The sequence below is a fragment of the Muntiacus reevesi genome, chromosome 9, assembly GCF_963930625.1.
Source record: "Muntiacus reevesi chromosome 9, mMunRee1.1, whole genome shotgun sequence".
Taxonomy (NCBI): Eukaryota; Metazoa; Chordata; class Mammalia; order Artiodactyla; family Cervidae; genus Muntiacus; species Muntiacus reevesi.
Window position 1 is genome coordinate 11295224 of NC_089257.1, and position 19011 is coordinate 11314234.

The 19011-nt window shown below is 37.3% G+C and overlaps 2 protein-coding genes across 2 annotated transcripts; both read left to right on the forward strand.

Moving 5' to 3' along the window:
- Positions 1-704: 704 nt before the first annotated feature.
- Positions 705-1634, forward strand: LOC136174897 (olfactory receptor 5W2-like). The gene has a single exon (XM_065945156.1). It carries the CDS (start codon positions 705-707, stop codon positions 1632-1634), a length of 930 nt encoding a protein of 309 aa, XP_065801228.1.
- Positions 1635-17673: 16039 nt separating this feature from the next.
- LOC136175014 (olfactory receptor 5W2-like) lies at positions 17674-18624 on the forward strand. The gene has a single exon (XM_065945307.1). The coding sequence runs from the start codon at positions 17692-17694 to the stop codon at positions 18622-18624; it is 933 nt and encodes a 310-aa protein (XP_065801379.1). The 5' UTR covers positions 17674-17691.
- Positions 18625-19011: the final 387 nt, after the last annotated feature.

Genomic DNA, 19011 nt, shown 5'->3' on the forward strand with positions numbered 1-19011 from the left:
TCTAGAAAGCAGGTCAGTAATAACATATTTCATGTCTCCCCAAATGCTAAGCAGAAGATAAGTTAAAACCAGTAACATAATGATGTTTATTATTACTAGTCAGTGATATACTCACTGTTTCTGGAACTAAGAAGAACACTCTTAAACCATTCATGCTTTTTGGAGAGACAAAAACTAGTAATCAAAAAAAAAAAAAAAATTTAAAAAATTTAAAAAAAAAGAAAAGAAAAAAAAAACTAGTAATCATTTTTTTTTTCTTTTGTATTCATGTGAATATTTTTAAACAAAGCAAAAGCTCAGTCCAAAGTCTTAGAATCTGGTTTTGCTAATATTGGTGTCTCTTCCATGTGGTTTTAAAGAATTGAAGAAAGGTAATATCAACCAGCTCTACTCTCTGATATAAGGAAAATAAGGGACAGAGAAGAGATTTTAGAAGTAGCAACCTCATGAATGGCATCTAGATTGACTTGAAACATTCTCAAACATCTTCCTTATATGCCTTTTATTATTGCAGAATGGATAGTTATGCCTCTTTAAAGAGTAGGTACAAGACTGGATTATTTTCTAAGTATAAAAAGACAATTAAGGAAAAAATGCTCTGCCTTATGATTTTTTTTTTTTTTTTTAGACGTGCAGAAGCATTAAACATGCATATGTGATTTTCTTGGTAACCTTCTCAAAAGTTTACACAAGATCTAAGAAGAATGGAAAGAGAGAATTGCTCCTCCTTTACTGAATTTATTTTCTTGGGAATTACTGATAACACTAAGAACAAAGTGATCCTATTTACAATGTTTCTCCTTGTTTATCTCATCAACCTTCTGGCAAATCTTGGAATGATAACTCTGATTAGGATGGATCCCCAGCTGCACACACCCATGTACTTTTTCCTCAGCCACCTCTCCTTCTGTGACCTCTGCTATTCCACAGCCATTGGCCCTAAGATGCTGGTGGACCTATTCGCCAAGATCAAATCAATCCCCGCCTATGGCTGTGCTCTGCAATTCTTGGTTCTCTGTACCTTTGTAGATTCTGAGTGTCTCCTGCTGGCAGTGATGGCCTATGACCGGTACAAGGCCGTCAGCAGCCCCTTGCTCTATGCGGTCAGCATGTCCAGCAGGCTGTGCTCCCTGCTCATGGTGGGGGTTTACCTGGTGGGGGTGATAGATGTTTTGATAAACACAACATTAGCATTCCGCTTATGCTTCTGTGGGTCAAATGAGATTAACCACTTTTTATGTGATGTTCCTCCTCTCCTGTTGATATCTTGCTCAGACACACAGGTCAATGAGTTAGTGATATTCATGATTTTTGGCTTTATTGAATTAAGCTCCATTTCAGGAGTCCTTGTCTCTTATTGTTATATCATCCTATCAGTCTTGAAGATCCACTCTGCTGAAGGGAGGTTCAAAGCTTTCTCCACCTGTACCTCCCACCTAACTGCTGTGGCAATTTTCCAGGGAACTCTGCTCTTTATGTATTTCAGGCCGAGTTCTTCATACTCTCTAGATGAAGACAAAATGACCTCATTGTTTTACACTCTTGTGATTCCTATGTTAAATCCTCTGATTTACAGCCTAAGAAACAAAGATGTAAAACAGGCCCTGGAAAAATTGAAAAATAAATGGTTTTAGTTATCTGTATTAGGCATTTGTGTACATATATGCATTCATATGATATATTGATTGCTGATTTACTAAAATTAAAAGATAGGATACATGAGAATAATTTCTCAAATTCTTAAAGTGATATTTGTATTAAAGTCTAATTTTGTTTCCCCCACACATGTCATGTTTCATAATGCTTTAAGGATTTATATATATATATATATATGTGTGTGTGTGTATGTGTATCTATAATACATACATATATATAAATGTAATATATATATAATTATTATATGTATGTGTGTATATATATGTATATATATATATACATATATATATGGCACTTTGTCTATGTGAAAAAGGTTTCTGTCTTTTCCATTGTAGTTATTTTTGTTCATTGTTTAATTCAAGCATTGTTTTCAATTGCACTAAGATTTATTGTGCATTTACTCAGTGATCTTTGAGCCTGCAGCTTTTTTATATATTATTATAGATCTTATAGCTTATGCACTACTGAAGTTAGTACTAAAAACAAATTTAAAAAACAGCCAAGTAATTCATAATTGGCCTCAAATTCATCACAAAATAAAAAATAAAGGGCTATAATTTCAAAACAAAAGTATCTAAAACTAGTCAAAAAGGAAAGCTACTTTTGATAGAGATATTCAGTCAAATTTTAAAAAGGTTCAATCTGGGAAACGAAAAGGTCAGAGGATCTGACAGTTATTCAGATCTTGAAGTGGCATCACCGACTCAATGGACTTGAGTTTAAGTAAACTTCAGGCATTGGTGATGGACGGGAAGGCCTGGCGTGCTGCAGTCCATGGGATCACAAAGAGTTGGACACAACTGAGCGACTGAGCTGAACTGAAGTGAAGTGTATATGTCCATGTCTTTTAGAAGTCATGCTTGCTACAATATGGAAGAAGTGTGAGGCCATGTGCTAAGTGAAATATTAATACAGAGGGAGACAAGTACTATATGATCTCACATATATGTAGAAATTAAAAAGTCAAATTCAGAAATTCCTTGGCAGCCCAGTGATTTTCAGAACTCACTGCTTTCACTAACTGGGTCCAGTTTGATCCCTGATCAGGGAACTAAGATCCCAGCAAGCTGAGTGCTACAGTCAAAAAAAAAAAGAGAGATGAAATTCATACAAACAGAATGAGTTGAATGTTGCTAGGGCCCGAAAGGTAGGGGAAATCGGTGATATTGGTAAAACTGTGCAAACTTTGTTATTTGATGAATAATTTAGAGGGATCTAAATGTATATGGTGACTCTAGTTAACAATAATGAAAACTTGAGAAATTTGCGGAAAACAATGTAGCTCTTAACTGCCCTCACTATACACACACTCAGAATGGGAAACTGTGGGGCAAAGAAGGTGTTAATCAACCTTACTGTGGTAACCATCTCACAATGTATACAGTTATCACGTTGTGCACTTATAATTACACATGGAATTAGCCAATTACATTTGAATAAAGTTAGATAAAAATAAGATATCTAAAGATTAGATTATAAAGACATACAAAAGAGCTGTCTACTTGTTAAAGTACAATATAGTGCTGTTGTTATCAGCTATCAATTCTTCTGCACTTCTTCCAAGACAATTTTCTTTCCTTCTTCCTCATTGTCAACCCTGGTTAAATTCCCACCTCTCTATGGTTTACAATCACCTTTAAGGCGTTGCTTTGTATCACCGTTTGTGAGCATTCTTTGCTAACGAACTGAGCATTCCATCCTTGTTAACCAAGCACTGAATTTTGCCTGGGATATAAAATAAATAAGTATGAATTTATCTAAAAAATAGTAGGCAACATTTTTTGACTATTACTTATATCTAGATAACCCAAAATTAACTGAAGATTCGTTAAATACCTTAACACACATACACACATAGACACATATCTCACAACAGTGTATACATATTGTATGTATATACACAACAGTTTTTTGGAAGGTGCATAAAATTGTTGTGGACACTAAGATAATATTCTAATAAAGATATATGTATCTGTTAATTGCACTACAAGTAAAAAACTATAACTTCTTGATATTTTACTATTATATCTGACTTTGATATGGCTTCCTGAAGGCTAAAACCCTGAATCAGTTTGCTGAGAAAGCTAGGCTGCAATCCAATCATATATTTGAAATATCATAAACTACTGAAGAACACTCTTATTTACACATTAAAAGTGTAAAGTTAAAAGCTTCGGATGGTCTTAAATTATCCAGCTGCCATTGTAAAATGTCCTTGTGTAAAAATATTATAGAATGAAAAAATAAAACTTATGAAATTCCTTTGTTACTCATGGTGGTATTTGTAAAACATTATGGCATGTTAAGAAGAGTTCTCATGGTAAAAACACCGTAAGATAGCTATTCCATAATATAAAAGGTTTATAGGTTTCTATTTCTGATATACTTCATTAATTTACTCAAACTTCTTTTGAACTGTTTGCTTATGAGGAGTAACATGGCAGAAAACATTGCTGGAATATATTAAAGTCAGACAAAATATGGTGTCAATAAGTGAGTGAAAGATGCTCAGTCGTGTCTGACTCTTTGCCACCTCATGGACTAAAGAGTCCATGGAATTCTCCAGGCCAGAATCCATGAGTGGGTAGCCTTTCCCTTCTCCAGGGGATCTTCCTAACCCAGGGATCAAACCCAGGTCTCCCGTATGGCAGGCGAATTCTTTACCAGCTGAGCCACAAGGGAAGACCATGATTTCAGTGTTTTGCCATTAATTATTGGTCTACTAATATAATATATTAACACTCTATCTCAATAGTCTTCATTCTTTTCCCATTTAATCTTTCAGCACCACATTCTTCTCACACAACCAGTGCAAAGTGTGATGGTAAATATCACTGTCCAAATGCAATTTATCAATGAGTGTGTCATGTGTTACTATTTTAGTCATATGTCTTAACCTCGTCCTTCATCCTTGCCACTGAAATAACGAAGTATAAATATGGCAAAAACAATGTTAGATTTAGGTAAATGTCTAAATAGAGGACAGATAGCGGCATACTAGTTATGGGGTGAACAAGTATATACATTATAAATCATGCAGTAATAATGTTCGGTACACCAGGAAGTAGAGGTTCTGTGTTATAGCCAGAGGCAGCAAAGTTTAACCTCCCTGGACATCTCTCTCTTTAGTTACAAACATGCTATGGGCCAGACAGCAAGTCCACTCTAAATTTAACACATCACTCTGCCTTTCTATCCCTCAGGTTCCCTGAAGTTAAGTAGAGGCTTCAGCTAGATTACCTCTAAGGTCCTTTCCAGCTGGTATAATCTGTCCCTATAAAATATGACTTTACTTCTGTGTAAATTCATCCCAGTACTGGAAAGGGCTTGAAAATTGCAAAAAGAAAGAAAGAAAGAAAGAAAGAAATAATCACTTCATATTCAAACAAGAAATTGTTTTATATATGTAAACTGTTTAACCTAAAGTAGTGGTGACATGAAGCCATCTAAGTAGTATAAATTTCAGAAGGGCAAACATTTTCAAAGGTGATCCTTTTGTCTGTTATGTTATTCAGATTGAGAAACTCATAGACTCATCACAAAAGTGGATATTCACCTATTTAGCACTGAAGTAAATAAAATGTTAGAAATCGTAGTATGCAAGGAGAGCAAATCAGTCAATCCTAGAAGAAGTCAGTCCTGAACATTTATTGGAAGTACTGATGCTGAAGCTGAAACTCTAATATTTTGACCACCTGATGCGAAGAGCTGACTCATTGGAAAAGACTCTGATGCTGTGAAGGATTGAAGACAGGAGGAAAAGGGGATGACAGAGGATGAGATGTTTGGATGGCATCCTCAGTTCGATGGACATGAGTTTGGGTAAGCTCCGGGAGCTGGTGATGGACAGGGAAGCCTGGCGTGCTGCAGTCCATGGGGTCGCAAAGGGTCGGACACGAGTGAGTGACTGAACTGACCGACTGACCAAATGGCAAAGTGTAAACAAGTGCGGTATCTGGGGAGGATGTGAGTCAGCCGTGGCTTTTACACATGGACAGTAGGTTGAGAATTGCCCCTGCACTTAGTAAACACCATAGCAGAGTCTATTAATACTAGAGCTGGACATAAATGTGCTAGAACCCCAACACACCTCTCCTAGAATTATGCCCAAGAGTGAAGAATGAATACGTCCACTGAAATACATGTACAGAAATATTCACCATCGGATTATTTGAAATTCTGTAAAAATGGCACCAGTTCAAATTTGTTTCAACACATTAGATCATGACTTCACAAACTTTTCTTTGAAGTATTTGTGTGCACGCTAAGTGGCTTCAGTTGCGTCTGACTCTTTGTGATTCCATGGACTGTAACCCACCAGACTCCTCTGTCCATGGGATCCTCCAGGCAAGAATACTGGAGTGGGTTGCCTTGACCTCCTTCAGGGAATCTTCCCAGCCCAGAGACCAAACCTGGGTCTCTTATGTCTCCTGTATTGGCAGTAGGGTTCTTTACCACTAGCACCAACTGGGAAGCCCTGAGTTATTTAATAGTGTATATTTTAAGGTTTTAGGCCATAAATTTTGGTCATAACTGAACAGTCTTGTCCTGTATCACAAAAGCAGCTGTCCATAATATATGAATAAATGGTATGTCCCAGCTCCAATAAAACAATCTGAGTCAGGTACACTGACACTTGATATAGATTAGATAAGCAATATTATCACAGTTCAGTTCAGTTCAGTCACTCAGTCATGTCCGACTCTTTGAGACCCCATGAATCGCAGCACGCCAGGCCTCCCTGTCCATCACCAACTGCCAGAGCCCTCGCAAACCCATGTCTATCGAGTCTGTGATGTCATCCAGCCATCTCATCCTCTTCTCCTGCGCTCAATCTTTCCCAGCATCAGGATCTTTTCAAATGAGTCAGCTGTTCGCATCAGGTGACCAAAGTATTGGAGTTTCAGCTTCAATATCAGTCTTTCCAATGAACACTCAGGACTGACTTCCTTTACGATGGGCTGGTTGGATCTCCTTGCAGTCCAAGGGACTCTCAAGAGTCTTGTCCAACACCACAGTTCAAAAGCATCAATTCTTTGGCGCTCAGCTTTCTTTATAGTCCAACACTCACATCTATACATGACTGTTGGAAAAACCATAGCCTTGACTAGATGGACTTTTCTTGGCAAAGGTATGTCTCTACTTTTTAATATGCTGTCTAGGTTGGTCATAACTTTCCTTCCAAGGAGTAAGTGTCTTTTAATTTCTTGGCTGCAATGACCATCTGCAGTGATTTTGGGGCCCCCAAAATTAAGGTCAGCTACTGTTTCCCCATCTATTTGCCATGAAGCGATGGGGCCAGATGCCATGATTTAGTTTTCTGAATGTTGAGCTTTAAGCCAACTTTTTCACTGTCCTCTTTCACTTTCATCAGAGGTTCTTTAGTTCTTCTTCACTTTCTGCCATAAGGGTGGTGTCATCTGCATATCTGAGGTTATTCATATTGCTTCCAGTAATCTTGATTCCAGCTTGTGCTTCCTCCAGCCCAGCGTTTCTCATGATGTATTCTGCATATAAGTTAAATAAGCAGGGTGACGATATACAGCCTTGACATACTCCTTTTCCTATCTGGAACCAGTCTGTTGTTCCATGTCCAGTTCTAACTGTTGCTTCCTGAGCTGCATACAAGTTTCTCAAGAGGCAGGTCAGGTGGTCTGGTATTCCCATCTCTTTCAGAATTTTCTGGTTTATTGTGATCCACACCGTCAAAGGCTTTGACATAGTCAATAAAGCAGAAATAGAAGTTTTTCTGGAACTCTCTTGCTTTTTGATGATCCAGTGAATGTTGGCAATTTGATCTCTTGTTCCTCTGCCTTTTCTAAATCCAGAAAATGTGTTTTCTATGTGCATATTATACTCAAAAAAATGCCTTTCCATAAACAGATTACATTCATTATGAGATTGTAGGAGACTATTAATTTTTATTTTTAAATTGAAAAGTTTCTTGTACAAGAGTTCATTACATATTTTTCTAATTGATGTAGTTCATGGTTCACGTATTGCTGAAGCCTGGCTCAGAGAATTCTGAGCTTTACTTTACTAGCGTGTGAGTCGAGTGTAATTGTGTAGTTAGTTTGAGCATTCTTTGGGATTGCCTTTCTTTGGGCTTGGAAGGAAAGTTATGACCAACCTGGATAGCATATTAAAAAGCAGAGACATTACTTTGCCAACATAGTTTCATCTAGTCAAGGCTATGTTTTTTCCACTGGTTATGTATGGATGTGAGAGTTGGACTGTGAAGAAAGTCGAATGTCGAAAAATTTATGCTTTTGAACTATGGTGTTGGAGAAGACTCTTGAGAGTCCCTTGGACTGCAAGGAGATCCAACCAGTCCATCATAAAGGAAGTCAGTCCTGGGTGTTCATTGGAAGAACTGATGCTGAAGCTGAAACTCCAATACTTTGACCACCTGATGCGAAGAGCTGACTCATTGGAAAAGACCCTGATGCTGGGAGGGATTGGGGGCAGGAGGAGAAGGGGACGACAGAGGATGAGGATGATATCACAGACTCGATGGACATGGGTTTGAGTAAACTCCGGGAACTGGTGATGGACAGGGAGTCTGGTGTGCTGCGATTCATGGGGTCGCGAAGAGTCAGACACGACTGAGTGATTTAACTGAACCGAACTGAATTGATGTAGTGCATACTTTCTAGAGTCTCTCAAAATATAATCTTTATGTTACTAAAAGTGCTGCCTTGCTTGTAGAACAGCACTGTCTTTATACACCCACTGGCTCTCCTGGTCATCCTCACAGCAGGAGAGAGGTACAATGTTCTTCAGTTCAGAACCATGCAATTCATTCTCTATCATTGTAAATTTGGGGGCCAGAGAACTACATTCTGAGGAAGACCTTCATCTGGGTACTGTTTGCTTACATAGAAGTGTTTTAGCGTCACCAAGACACCAGGAAAACTCTAAGTTTAGATTTCTTTTTTTTTTTTTTTCTCACTTGCTTATATCTGAGAAATCTGTTTTCTCCTTAAGATAAGCTTTTAAACTATTTAAGATCTTCATTTTTAATGAAACACAAATCCCATTGTGAGATATTTCAGGTTATCTGGCTTGTAATAATAATGTAGCTACCCAAAATCAGATTTTGGTTGTTGAGTGGGAGTAGATCAAAATGATGCTAGTCTTCATGGTTTTGAGAAGCAGCCTGTGAAAAAGCTATAACAAGGTTCTGACTGAACAAAATGTAATTCAAGGGATTTTTATACCCTCTAACACCACACACAAAAATAAACTCAAATTGGAATAAAGATCTAAATGTAAGACCAGAAACTGTAAAACTCCTAGAGGAAAACATAGGCAAAACATTCTCCAACATAAATCACAGCAGGATCCTCTATGACCCCCCTCCCAGAATATTGGAAATAAAAGCAAAAATAAACAAATGGGACCTAATTAAACTTAAAAGCTTTTGCATAACATAGGAAACTATAAGCAAGGTGAAAAGACAGCCTTCAGAATGGGAGAAAATAATAGCAAACTAAGCAACTGACAATTAATCTCAAAAATATACAAGCAACTCCTGCAGCTCAATTCCAGAAAACTAAGCTACCCAATCAAAAAGTGGGCCAAAGAACTAAACACACATTTCTCCAAAGAAGACATACAAATAGGTAAGAAACACATGAAAACATGCTCAACATCACTCATTATCAGAGAAATGCAAATCAAAACCACAATGAGGTACCATTTCATGCCAGTCAGAATGGCTGCTATCCAAAAGTCTACAAGCAATAAATGCTGGAGAGGGTGTGGAGAAAAGGAAATCTTCTTACACTGTTGGTGGGAATGCAAACTAGCACAGCCACTATGGAGAGCAGTGTGGAGATTTCTTAAAAAACTGGAAATAGAACTGCCATATGACCCAGCAATACCACTTCTGGGCATACACACTGAGGAAACCAGATCTGAAAGAGACACGTGCACCCCAATGTTCATCACAGCACTGTTTATAATGGCCAGGACATGGAAGCAACTTAGATGCCCATCAGCAGACGAGTGGATAAGGAAGCTGTGGTACATATACACCATGGAATATTACTCGGCCATTAAAATGAATTCATTTGAATCAGTTCTAATGAGGTGGGTGAAACTGGAACCTATTATACAGAGTGAAGTAAGCCAGAATGAAAAACATCAATACAGTATACTAACGCACATATATGGAATTTAGAAAGATGGTAATGATAACCCTATATGCAAGACAGAAAAAGAGACATAGATGTATAGAAGAGTAGAACAGTCTTTTGGACCCTGTGGGAAAAGGCAAGGATGGGATGATCTGAGAGAATAGCAGTGAAGCATGTATATTATCATATATGAAATAGATTGCCAGTCCAGGTTCAATACATGAGAACAGCCCTGGTGCTCAGGGCTGGCATACTGGGATGACCCTGAGGGATGTGATGGGGAGGGAGGTGGGAGGGGTTTCAGGATGCGGAACACATATACACCCATGGCTGATTCATGTCAATGTATGACAAAAGCCACTACAATATTGTAAAGTAATTAGTCTCCAACTAAAATAAATAAATTTAAAAGAGAGAGAGAGTGAAATGGAAGTAACTGAGGGAAAAATTAGAAAGGATAAGAATAGAATTAGGTGATCAAGGACAATTCTACGTACACTGCATACTCATTCTACATACATTACATATGTGTAATAGAGAAGCAAGTAGTGATAGTAAAATTCTTTTGAAACAAACTCATCATCTTCTGGATTTTAGTGGGGAACTATTAAAAATTAGTTGTGGTTTAAGCTTTGCCTCAAAAATATCTCCACAGGAGTACAGGTGATATTTTAGTATTGGAATCCTGAGAACCAAGAATGACAGTGACATATAAAAGGCATCAAAAATTCTTGTTAAGGATCACTTTTCCAATATAAAATATGTAGTATTTACATACATTTTAGCAAAATAAATTTCCCAGATTTATAGAAATAAGTAAAAGAACAAACTGAGAAAAAATATCAAAACGAATAAGAAAACCTGTGTTGCTGTTAATTTCCCAATGAGAAATCAGATGAAGCAGAGATTAATTATGATCAGTATTTAATTTCAGTTCATTTAGCATTTGTTTTATATTATCTTACTGTGGCTTTGTTGTCATTGCCTTAGTAACTAGTGATTCTGAGAAAGTTATTGTGTTTAACTTGCTGTTTATATATCTTTATGGTGAGAGTATCTGTTCAGTATTTTGCTCATTTTTGTTGTTGTTTTTACTATTGACAAAAAAACTTCATATATTTTGGATACATGTTCTGTGTCATATATATGTATAAACGGTTTTCAGATACTTTATATTTTATGGAAATGTTTCTCTCTGATGTATTTACTCTCACTGTTCTAGTTATCTTTTGCTACAGAAGCACTTTTTCAAAATTACATGACCTAAAATGATGACCATTGGTCCATTCTTTGGTATTGGATTTCTTCTTCATGTTGACTGAGGTCACCATGAAATATTCAGTTGAAAGGTAGGTTAGGTTCTACAATCACTCATGACAGGTACCAAGATGATGTAACCCTCCCCCTGATTTACTCACAAATCCTGCCTCTCTCTCATCCCCCCTCCCCCCCTGCATTGGTAACCAAACTATTAGATATAAAATTAAGAAGATACAAGATATGATATACAAACAGAGAATATAGACTATATTTTATAACTATATATGGAGAATATAAAACATGGAGTCACTAAGCTATATGCCTGAAACTAATATAATATTGTATTCCAACTACACGTCAACAGAAAAAAGAAATTTCCAATATTTTTAATTATGCAAATCAGTATGGATAATATCAGACAAATTATTTAAGAAAGCCAAAATTAAACCTACTTAGAAAATCATTAAACCCACCAAAAATTTTTAAGTGAATCATCCTTGAATGTATGAACAATGTAAGTAAGGAAAATCCCAAATCTAGTATGTTTCTATCCTTTGTATATCATTATCCACTTTAACAGACAGAAATACTTAGCAATAAATGTCTAGAAAGCAGTTAGATCTGCAAGTCCTCTATTAACAACTTTAGAAAATAGAGATAGTAAGCACAGAAGTTTTTCCTAAAGACTTAAATGCAGTAGACATATTTTTATGGAAAATATAACATAATTCAAGAAAGAGCATACATAGTAGAGAATGTCATGAAATCACAGATTCAATGTCCTTGGATGATATTCAGAGAGTTAAGTCTTAAGTAGGTTGATAAGGAGTCTGGGGTTTTGCCTTAGTTACATATTTTCTTTAATCCCAGAGCTAAGATGTCCTTTTCATTGTAGGGGACTGGAATGCAAAAGTAGGAAGTCAGCAAAACACCTGGAGTAACAGGCAAATTTGGCCTTGGAGTACAGAATGAAGCAGGGCAAAGAAAGGCTAATGGAGTTTTGCCAAGAGAACGCACTGGTCATAGCAACCACCCTCTTCCAACACCACAAGAAAACACTAGACATGGACATCACCAGATGGCCAACAAGGAAATCAAATTGATTATATTCTTTGCAGCCAAAGATGCAGAAGCTCTATACAGTCAGCAAAAACAAGACCGGGAGTTGACTGTGGCTCAGATCATGAACTCCTTATTGCCAACTTCAGACTTAAATTGAGAAAAGTATGGAAAACCACCAGACCATTCAGTTATGACCTAAATCAAATCCCTTATTGCTATACAGTGGAAGTGAGAAATGGATTTAAGGGACTAGATCTGATAGACAGAAAGCCTTATGAACTATGGACGGAGGTTCATGACATTGTGCAGGAGACAGGGATCAAGACCATCCCCATGGAAAAGAAATGCAAAAAGGCAAAATGGTTGTCTGAGGAGGCCTTACAAACAGCTGTGAAAAGAAGAGAAGCCAAAAGCAAAGAAGAAAAGGAAAGATATTCCCATTTGAATGCAGAGTTCCAAAGAATACCAAGGAGAGATAAAAAACCTTCCTCAGCGATCAATGCAAAGAAATAGAGGAAAACAACAGAATGGGAAAGACTAGAGATCTCTTCAAGAAAATTAGAGATACCAAGGGAACATTTCATGCAAAGATAGGGTTCAATAAAGACAGAAATGGTATGAACCTAACAGAAGCAGAAGATATTAAGAAGAGGTGGCAAGAATACATAGAATTGTGCAAAAAAGATCTTCACGACCCAGATAACCACAATGGTGTGGTCACTCACCTAGAGCCAGACATCCTGGGATGTGAAGTCAAGTGGGCCTTAGAAAGCATCACTACGAACAAAGTTAGTGGAGGTGATGGAATTCCAGTTGAGCTATTTCAAATCTTAAAAGATGATGCTGTGAAAGTGCTGCACTCAATATGCCAGCAAATTTGGAAAACTCAGCAGTGGCCACAGGACTGGAAAAGGTCAGTTTTCATTCCAACCCCAAAGAATGGCAATCCCAAAGAATGCTCAAACTACTTCACAATTGCACTCATCTCACATGCTAGTAAAGTAATGCTCAAAATTTTCCAAGCCAGGCTTCAGCAATATGTGAACTGTGAACTTCCAGATGTTCAAGCTGGTTTTAGCAAAGGCAGATGAACCAGAGATCAACTTGCCAGCATCCACTGGATCATCAGAAAAGCAAGAGAGTTCCAGAAAAACATATATTTCTGCTTTATTGACTATGCCAAAGCCTTTGACGGTGTGGATCACAATAATCTGTGGAAAATTCTGAAAGAGATAGAAATACCAGACCACCTCTTGAGAAACCTGTATGCAGGTCAGGAAGCAAGAGTTAGAACTGGGCATGGAACAACAGACTGGTTCCAAATAGGAAAAGGAGTATGTCAAGGCTGTATATTGTCACCCTGCTTATTTAACTTATATGCAGAGTACATCATGAGAAATGCTGGGCTGGATGAAGCACAAACTGAGATCAATATTGCAGGGATAAATATCAATAACCTCAGATATGCAGATGACACCACCTTTATGGCAGAGAGTGAAGGAAAACTATAAAGCCTCTTGATGAAAGTGAAAGAGGAGAGTGAAAAAGTTGGCTTAAAGCTCAACATTCAGAGAACTAAGATCATGGCATCCGGTCCCATCACTTCATGGGAAATAGATGGAGAAACAGTAGCAACAGTGTCAAACTTTATTTTGGGGAGCTCCAAAATCACTGCAGATGGTTATTGCAGCTATGAAATTAGTCCTTTACTGCTTGGAATGAAAGTTATGACCAAGCTAGTTAGCATATTAAAAAGCAGCGACTTTATTTTGCCAACAAAGGTCTGTCTAGTCAAGGCTATGGTTTTTCCAGTGGTCATGTATGGATGTGAAGAAAGTTGAGTGCAGAAAAATTGATGCTTTTGAACTGTGGTGTTGGAGAAGACTCTTGAGAGTCTCTTGGACTGCAAGGAGACCCAATCAGTCCATCCTAAAGGAGATCAGTCCTGGGTGTTCATTGGAAGGACTGATGCTGAAGCTGAAACTCCAATACTTGTCCACCTCATGCGAAGAGTTGACTCATTGGAAAAGACCCTGATGCTGGGAGGGATTGGGGGCAGGAGGAGAAGGGGATGACAGAGGATGAGATGGCTGGATGGCATCACCGATTCAATGGACATGAGTTTGAGTGAACTCTGGGAGTTGGTGATGGACAGGGAGGCCTGGCCTGCTGCGATTCATGGGGTCTCAAAGAGTCAGATATGACTGAGCGACTGAACTGACTGAATGATTACACAAAACAGCTCATCTTGCTCAATGCGTGCTTTCCCTTAAGCTCTGTAACAAATGATTTTGTAACAACAGTGCGTCTTGCTTAAGGACATATTCCTCCTTAACAAGAACCTTCCGACTAATCTTGCTGTTTTAAAACCTATGTTGTGGGAGTGGGTCTGGTAAGACCATTCTATTGCTAGTTTTAATCAATCTTGTTAATTTAAGATGTATGCTGAGGGAACGGGTTTGGTGAAATCATATAAGGGCTTGATAAGACTAGTGAGTGGGACACTCTCCGCCCCCTTCTGATGCCTATGTCAGAAACTTTCTCTGTCTTTTTCACTGTAATAAACTTCTGCCACACAAAAGCTCTGAGTGATCAAGCCTGGTCCCTGGTCCTGAAGCTAAAGCTTTGGAGATCGCAAATCCGACATTGTTCACTGAAAGCTATCAGTATGAGATTGAAGGATGGGAATAAACTGATATTTGATTTTGAAGGCGGCCTTGAAAGGCAACGTTGACATAAATGTTAAAACATCATTATTCATAATAGATAAAGAGTAGAGACAAGCCAATATTCATCCGTCTGAAGAATGGATCAATAAAATGTGTTGTATCTCTAAAATGCAATATTGTTGTGCCATTTAATGAAACAAAATTCCAGTGTATTCCGTAATGTGACTTAACCTTAAAGACATTTAAGTGAAGGAAAGAAACCTGACAGGAGACAGTCACACACAGACATACATCATTTCACGATTCCTTTTGTGTGAGATGCCAGAACATGAGTGGTTGCCAGAGCTGAGGAAGGGAAGAGGAGGCAGTGCCAGACAGTAGTCTGAGAGTCTTACTGATGCAAATGCTCCAGAAGGAGACAATGGTGATGGGTGAGCAGCCTTGAAAATGTACTTAAACCCAAAGAACTATTTATATGAATAGAGTGAATTTTATGGTATGCATGTATATAGATATACATATCTACATGTATATAGATAAATAAATAATATGATCTAAGATCACATTAATAATATGATTATTAATAATAATTATTAAATAATAATTAAAATATTTAAATTAATTTAATTAAAATTAATTTAAAATATTTAAATACTTAAATATTTAATATTTTAAAATATCAAAATAATTAAAATAATAATTATTAATAATAATATAGATAAATAAATATGCTCAAAGTATAGCAATATCCCCACATGAGGTAGTTAAGGAGAATGCTTCAAAAACACAGTGAACAATCCAAATAATTTGGAACAGAGGGATCTATTTGATATTTGTTAGATTTCCTCTGACTAGAGAAGGAGAATATCGATGGAGGTGTCAACCACAAATTAGCACTTGCCAGAATCTTTGCCAACAACTGAACAAGGGCATTTGCCCTCTGCCGGTGTGAAGACTGAACCCTGGGCCGCTGCAGCTGCTGCTGACCTACACACCCCCTGAGGGAATTCAGGGTGGAGAGTGAGGCACTCTGTGCCCCAGGGAAGCTGGTGGAACAGGTGTTTAGATAGTTAGATATTTTCAGGAACTGATTTTATGATCCGAATCCTTGTATCCCTTCATATCTAAACAAAGAGCTAAAACCCTTCATGGTGACATTAGCTCCCTGTAACCAGCAGAAAACCTTTTGTAAAATAAGCAATTGATTGCATACAACCCTCCCTTCATCAAAATTTCATATATTGACCTTCTCCCGGTGCCTCTTTGGAGAAATCTCTCAGAGCTACCTGAGATGCTGTCTCCCAGGCTGTAGTCCTCACTTTGCCTCAAATAAAATTCAACTTACAACTCTCAAGTTGTGCGTCTTTTTGAGCAGAGAGAGGGTAACTGTGAGGAACACCTTACATAGCTTGTGCAGGCTTCTTCATACATAGGTTAATCTGGTGACATATTGAAGCATAAAGTCCAGACTTTGCTAAGTTGTTCCTGAATTCACAGGGGGATACACAGAAGCAGAAATGAATTTAATGATGTGTTTGCATATTGTCTAAAGCTAGACACATTAGCACAGGGCTTTAAGTCCCAGTGTGCCTGGTAAGATAAAAGCCTATCTGCTTATTCAGCTACCCAAGAGCTGCTCATCTCAGCTAAGGTTTCCAGGTAATGATTTCAGGATTCTAGAACAAATAGCTACTGTTTTGGGAAAATAAATTTGCAAGTAAAACATTTTATGCCTGCATACTCAGTTAATTAAATTATATAATGTAATGCCCAGAAATAATATTTTCTTCTCAGAACTGTCAGAATTTGCTTGTACTTATTAGCATCCATAATATGACTATTAATTTATTTTGATGTTGATTCACAGGAAAACCTTCCCTTCTTTTATCATCAGAATAGTATATAGATAAATTTAAGGATTTTGTTGTTGTTGTTAGTTTTACCATATTTAAAGAGTAATGTAGGTGGCACTTTCAAAATTAAAATGTACAAATTCATCTTCATATGAATCACATGTCATAAGGTCTAAAGGAAAGCTCCTCACCTATATTCTATTCTTATGCACATTAGAGACATTTAATAGACATTCTAACATGGCACACATGATACACACACTAGACAGAGAAACCAATGTATCTCAGAAGCATTTATTGTCACTAAACCTGCTTCCATTTGGATGCTATAAAAGTCCATCCAAAATCGAAAGAGATACAGCAATATGCTTTAAATTCTGCTGTTTACATTTCCTTTTAACTCTTTTCTTTGACTGTTCTAGAGGCTCCATCTTTGGCACCAGACACTCCAAAAACAGGTAATATTATCACATGTCTCACTAAATACTAAAGACTAGTACCAGTAACATAATTATTTTCATTGTTGTTAGTGTGTGTTGTAATAATTTATTCTAATACTAATACATAAATATTCTAAATTGTTCTTTGAGCGACATAAAAGTTGTAAACACTTTTCGCATGACGGAAATTTTTCAAGCATAGGAAATACGAGTCGCTCTTATAGCCTGGTGTTTCTAACATTGTTGTTTTTTTCACGTTGTTTTGAAGATGTAATGAGACATTAATTCATCCAAATATTCTTCTTGAAACAAGAAAGGTTATGCTCAGAGTAAGTAGTTTGTAGATTGTAACATACCTTGGGAACAACATGTAGATTTAGAACAAATTTCTCAACTGCCTATCTCACATATTGATATTATTATCAGGTAGATAGCAATGCCTCTTTAAAGAGTGACTACTGACCAAGTCATTTTCTGAGTACAAAGTGAAAACTGCAGAAATAAATTGTGTTCTTCCTTACAGATATACTATAAACGTCCAGAAGTGGTACACGTGTCTGTATCCTTTTCTTGATCATTTCCTCAAGAATTTAGAGAAGAGCATAGAAGAATGGAAAGAGGAAATTGCTCATCCTTAACTGAATTCATACTGTTGGGAATTACTGATAACCCTGGGATTAAAGTAACCCTATTTATCCTGTTTTTCCTTGTTTATCTCATTAACTTTCTGGCAAACCTTGGAATGATTATTTTAATTAGGTTGGATCCGCAGCTGCACACACCCATGTACTTTTTCCTCAGCCATTTCTCTTTCTGTGACCTCTGCTATTCAACAGCAATTGGCCCCAAGATGTTGATAGACATTTTAGCCAAAAACAAGTCAATCCCCTTCTATGGCTGCGCGCTGCAGTTCTTGGTCTTCTGTATCTTTGCGGACTCTGAGTGTCTCCTGCTGGCAGTGATGGCCTATGACCGGTACAAGGCCGTCAGCAGACCCTTGCTCTATGCGGTCAGCATGTCCAACAGGCTGTGCTCCCTGCTCATGGCCGGGGTTTACCTGCTGGGGATGACAGATGCTTTGATCCACACGACATTAGCATTCCGCTTATGCTTTTGTGGGTCAAATGAGATTAACCATTTCTTCTGTGACTTATCCCCACTTTACCTCCTCTCCTGCTCTGATACACGGGTCAATGAGTTGGCATTATTCACTGTTTTTGGTTTTATTGAATTAAGTTCCATTTCAGGAGTCCTTGTTTCTTATTGTTATATCATTCTAGCAGTCTTGAAGATCCACTCTACAGAAGGGAGGCTCAAAGCTTTCTCAACCTGCACCTCGCATCTAACTGCTATGGCAATTTTCCAGGGAACTATACTCTTCATATATTTCAGACCCAGTTCTTCCCACACTCTAGATCAAGACAAAATTACCTCATTGTTTTACACCCTTGTGATTCCCATGTTAAACCCTCTGATCTATAGCCTACGGAACAAGGATGTGAAAGATGCCCTAGAAAAGATAAAAAATAAAAGATGGTTTTAAATATTTATATTTGGCATATGTGCACCCATTCATTTTATTTATTGCATAAATAAATTATTTACTATAAAATTATTTTGAATGTTACAAGAAAAACAAAGATGTCTCTAATAATTTAATTGACAAAATGAGTATTCATTCTAAAGTTCAATTTAAAGAAATGTTGCATACTTCATTATATGTCTAAAAGTTATAAATAATAGCCCCTCCATTCAGAAAGTTTTTCAACCTTCCTAGTTTTGCTAAATTTATGCCCATTCTTTCATTCAAATATCAATTCACTATTCTTATAGCACATTATGTGTTTACTAACTGAAGCCTGAGCATTTAAGCTCTTTGTGTTCCATGGCACTTTGAATAGCTTCTATAATAATAAATCTTATTATCTGT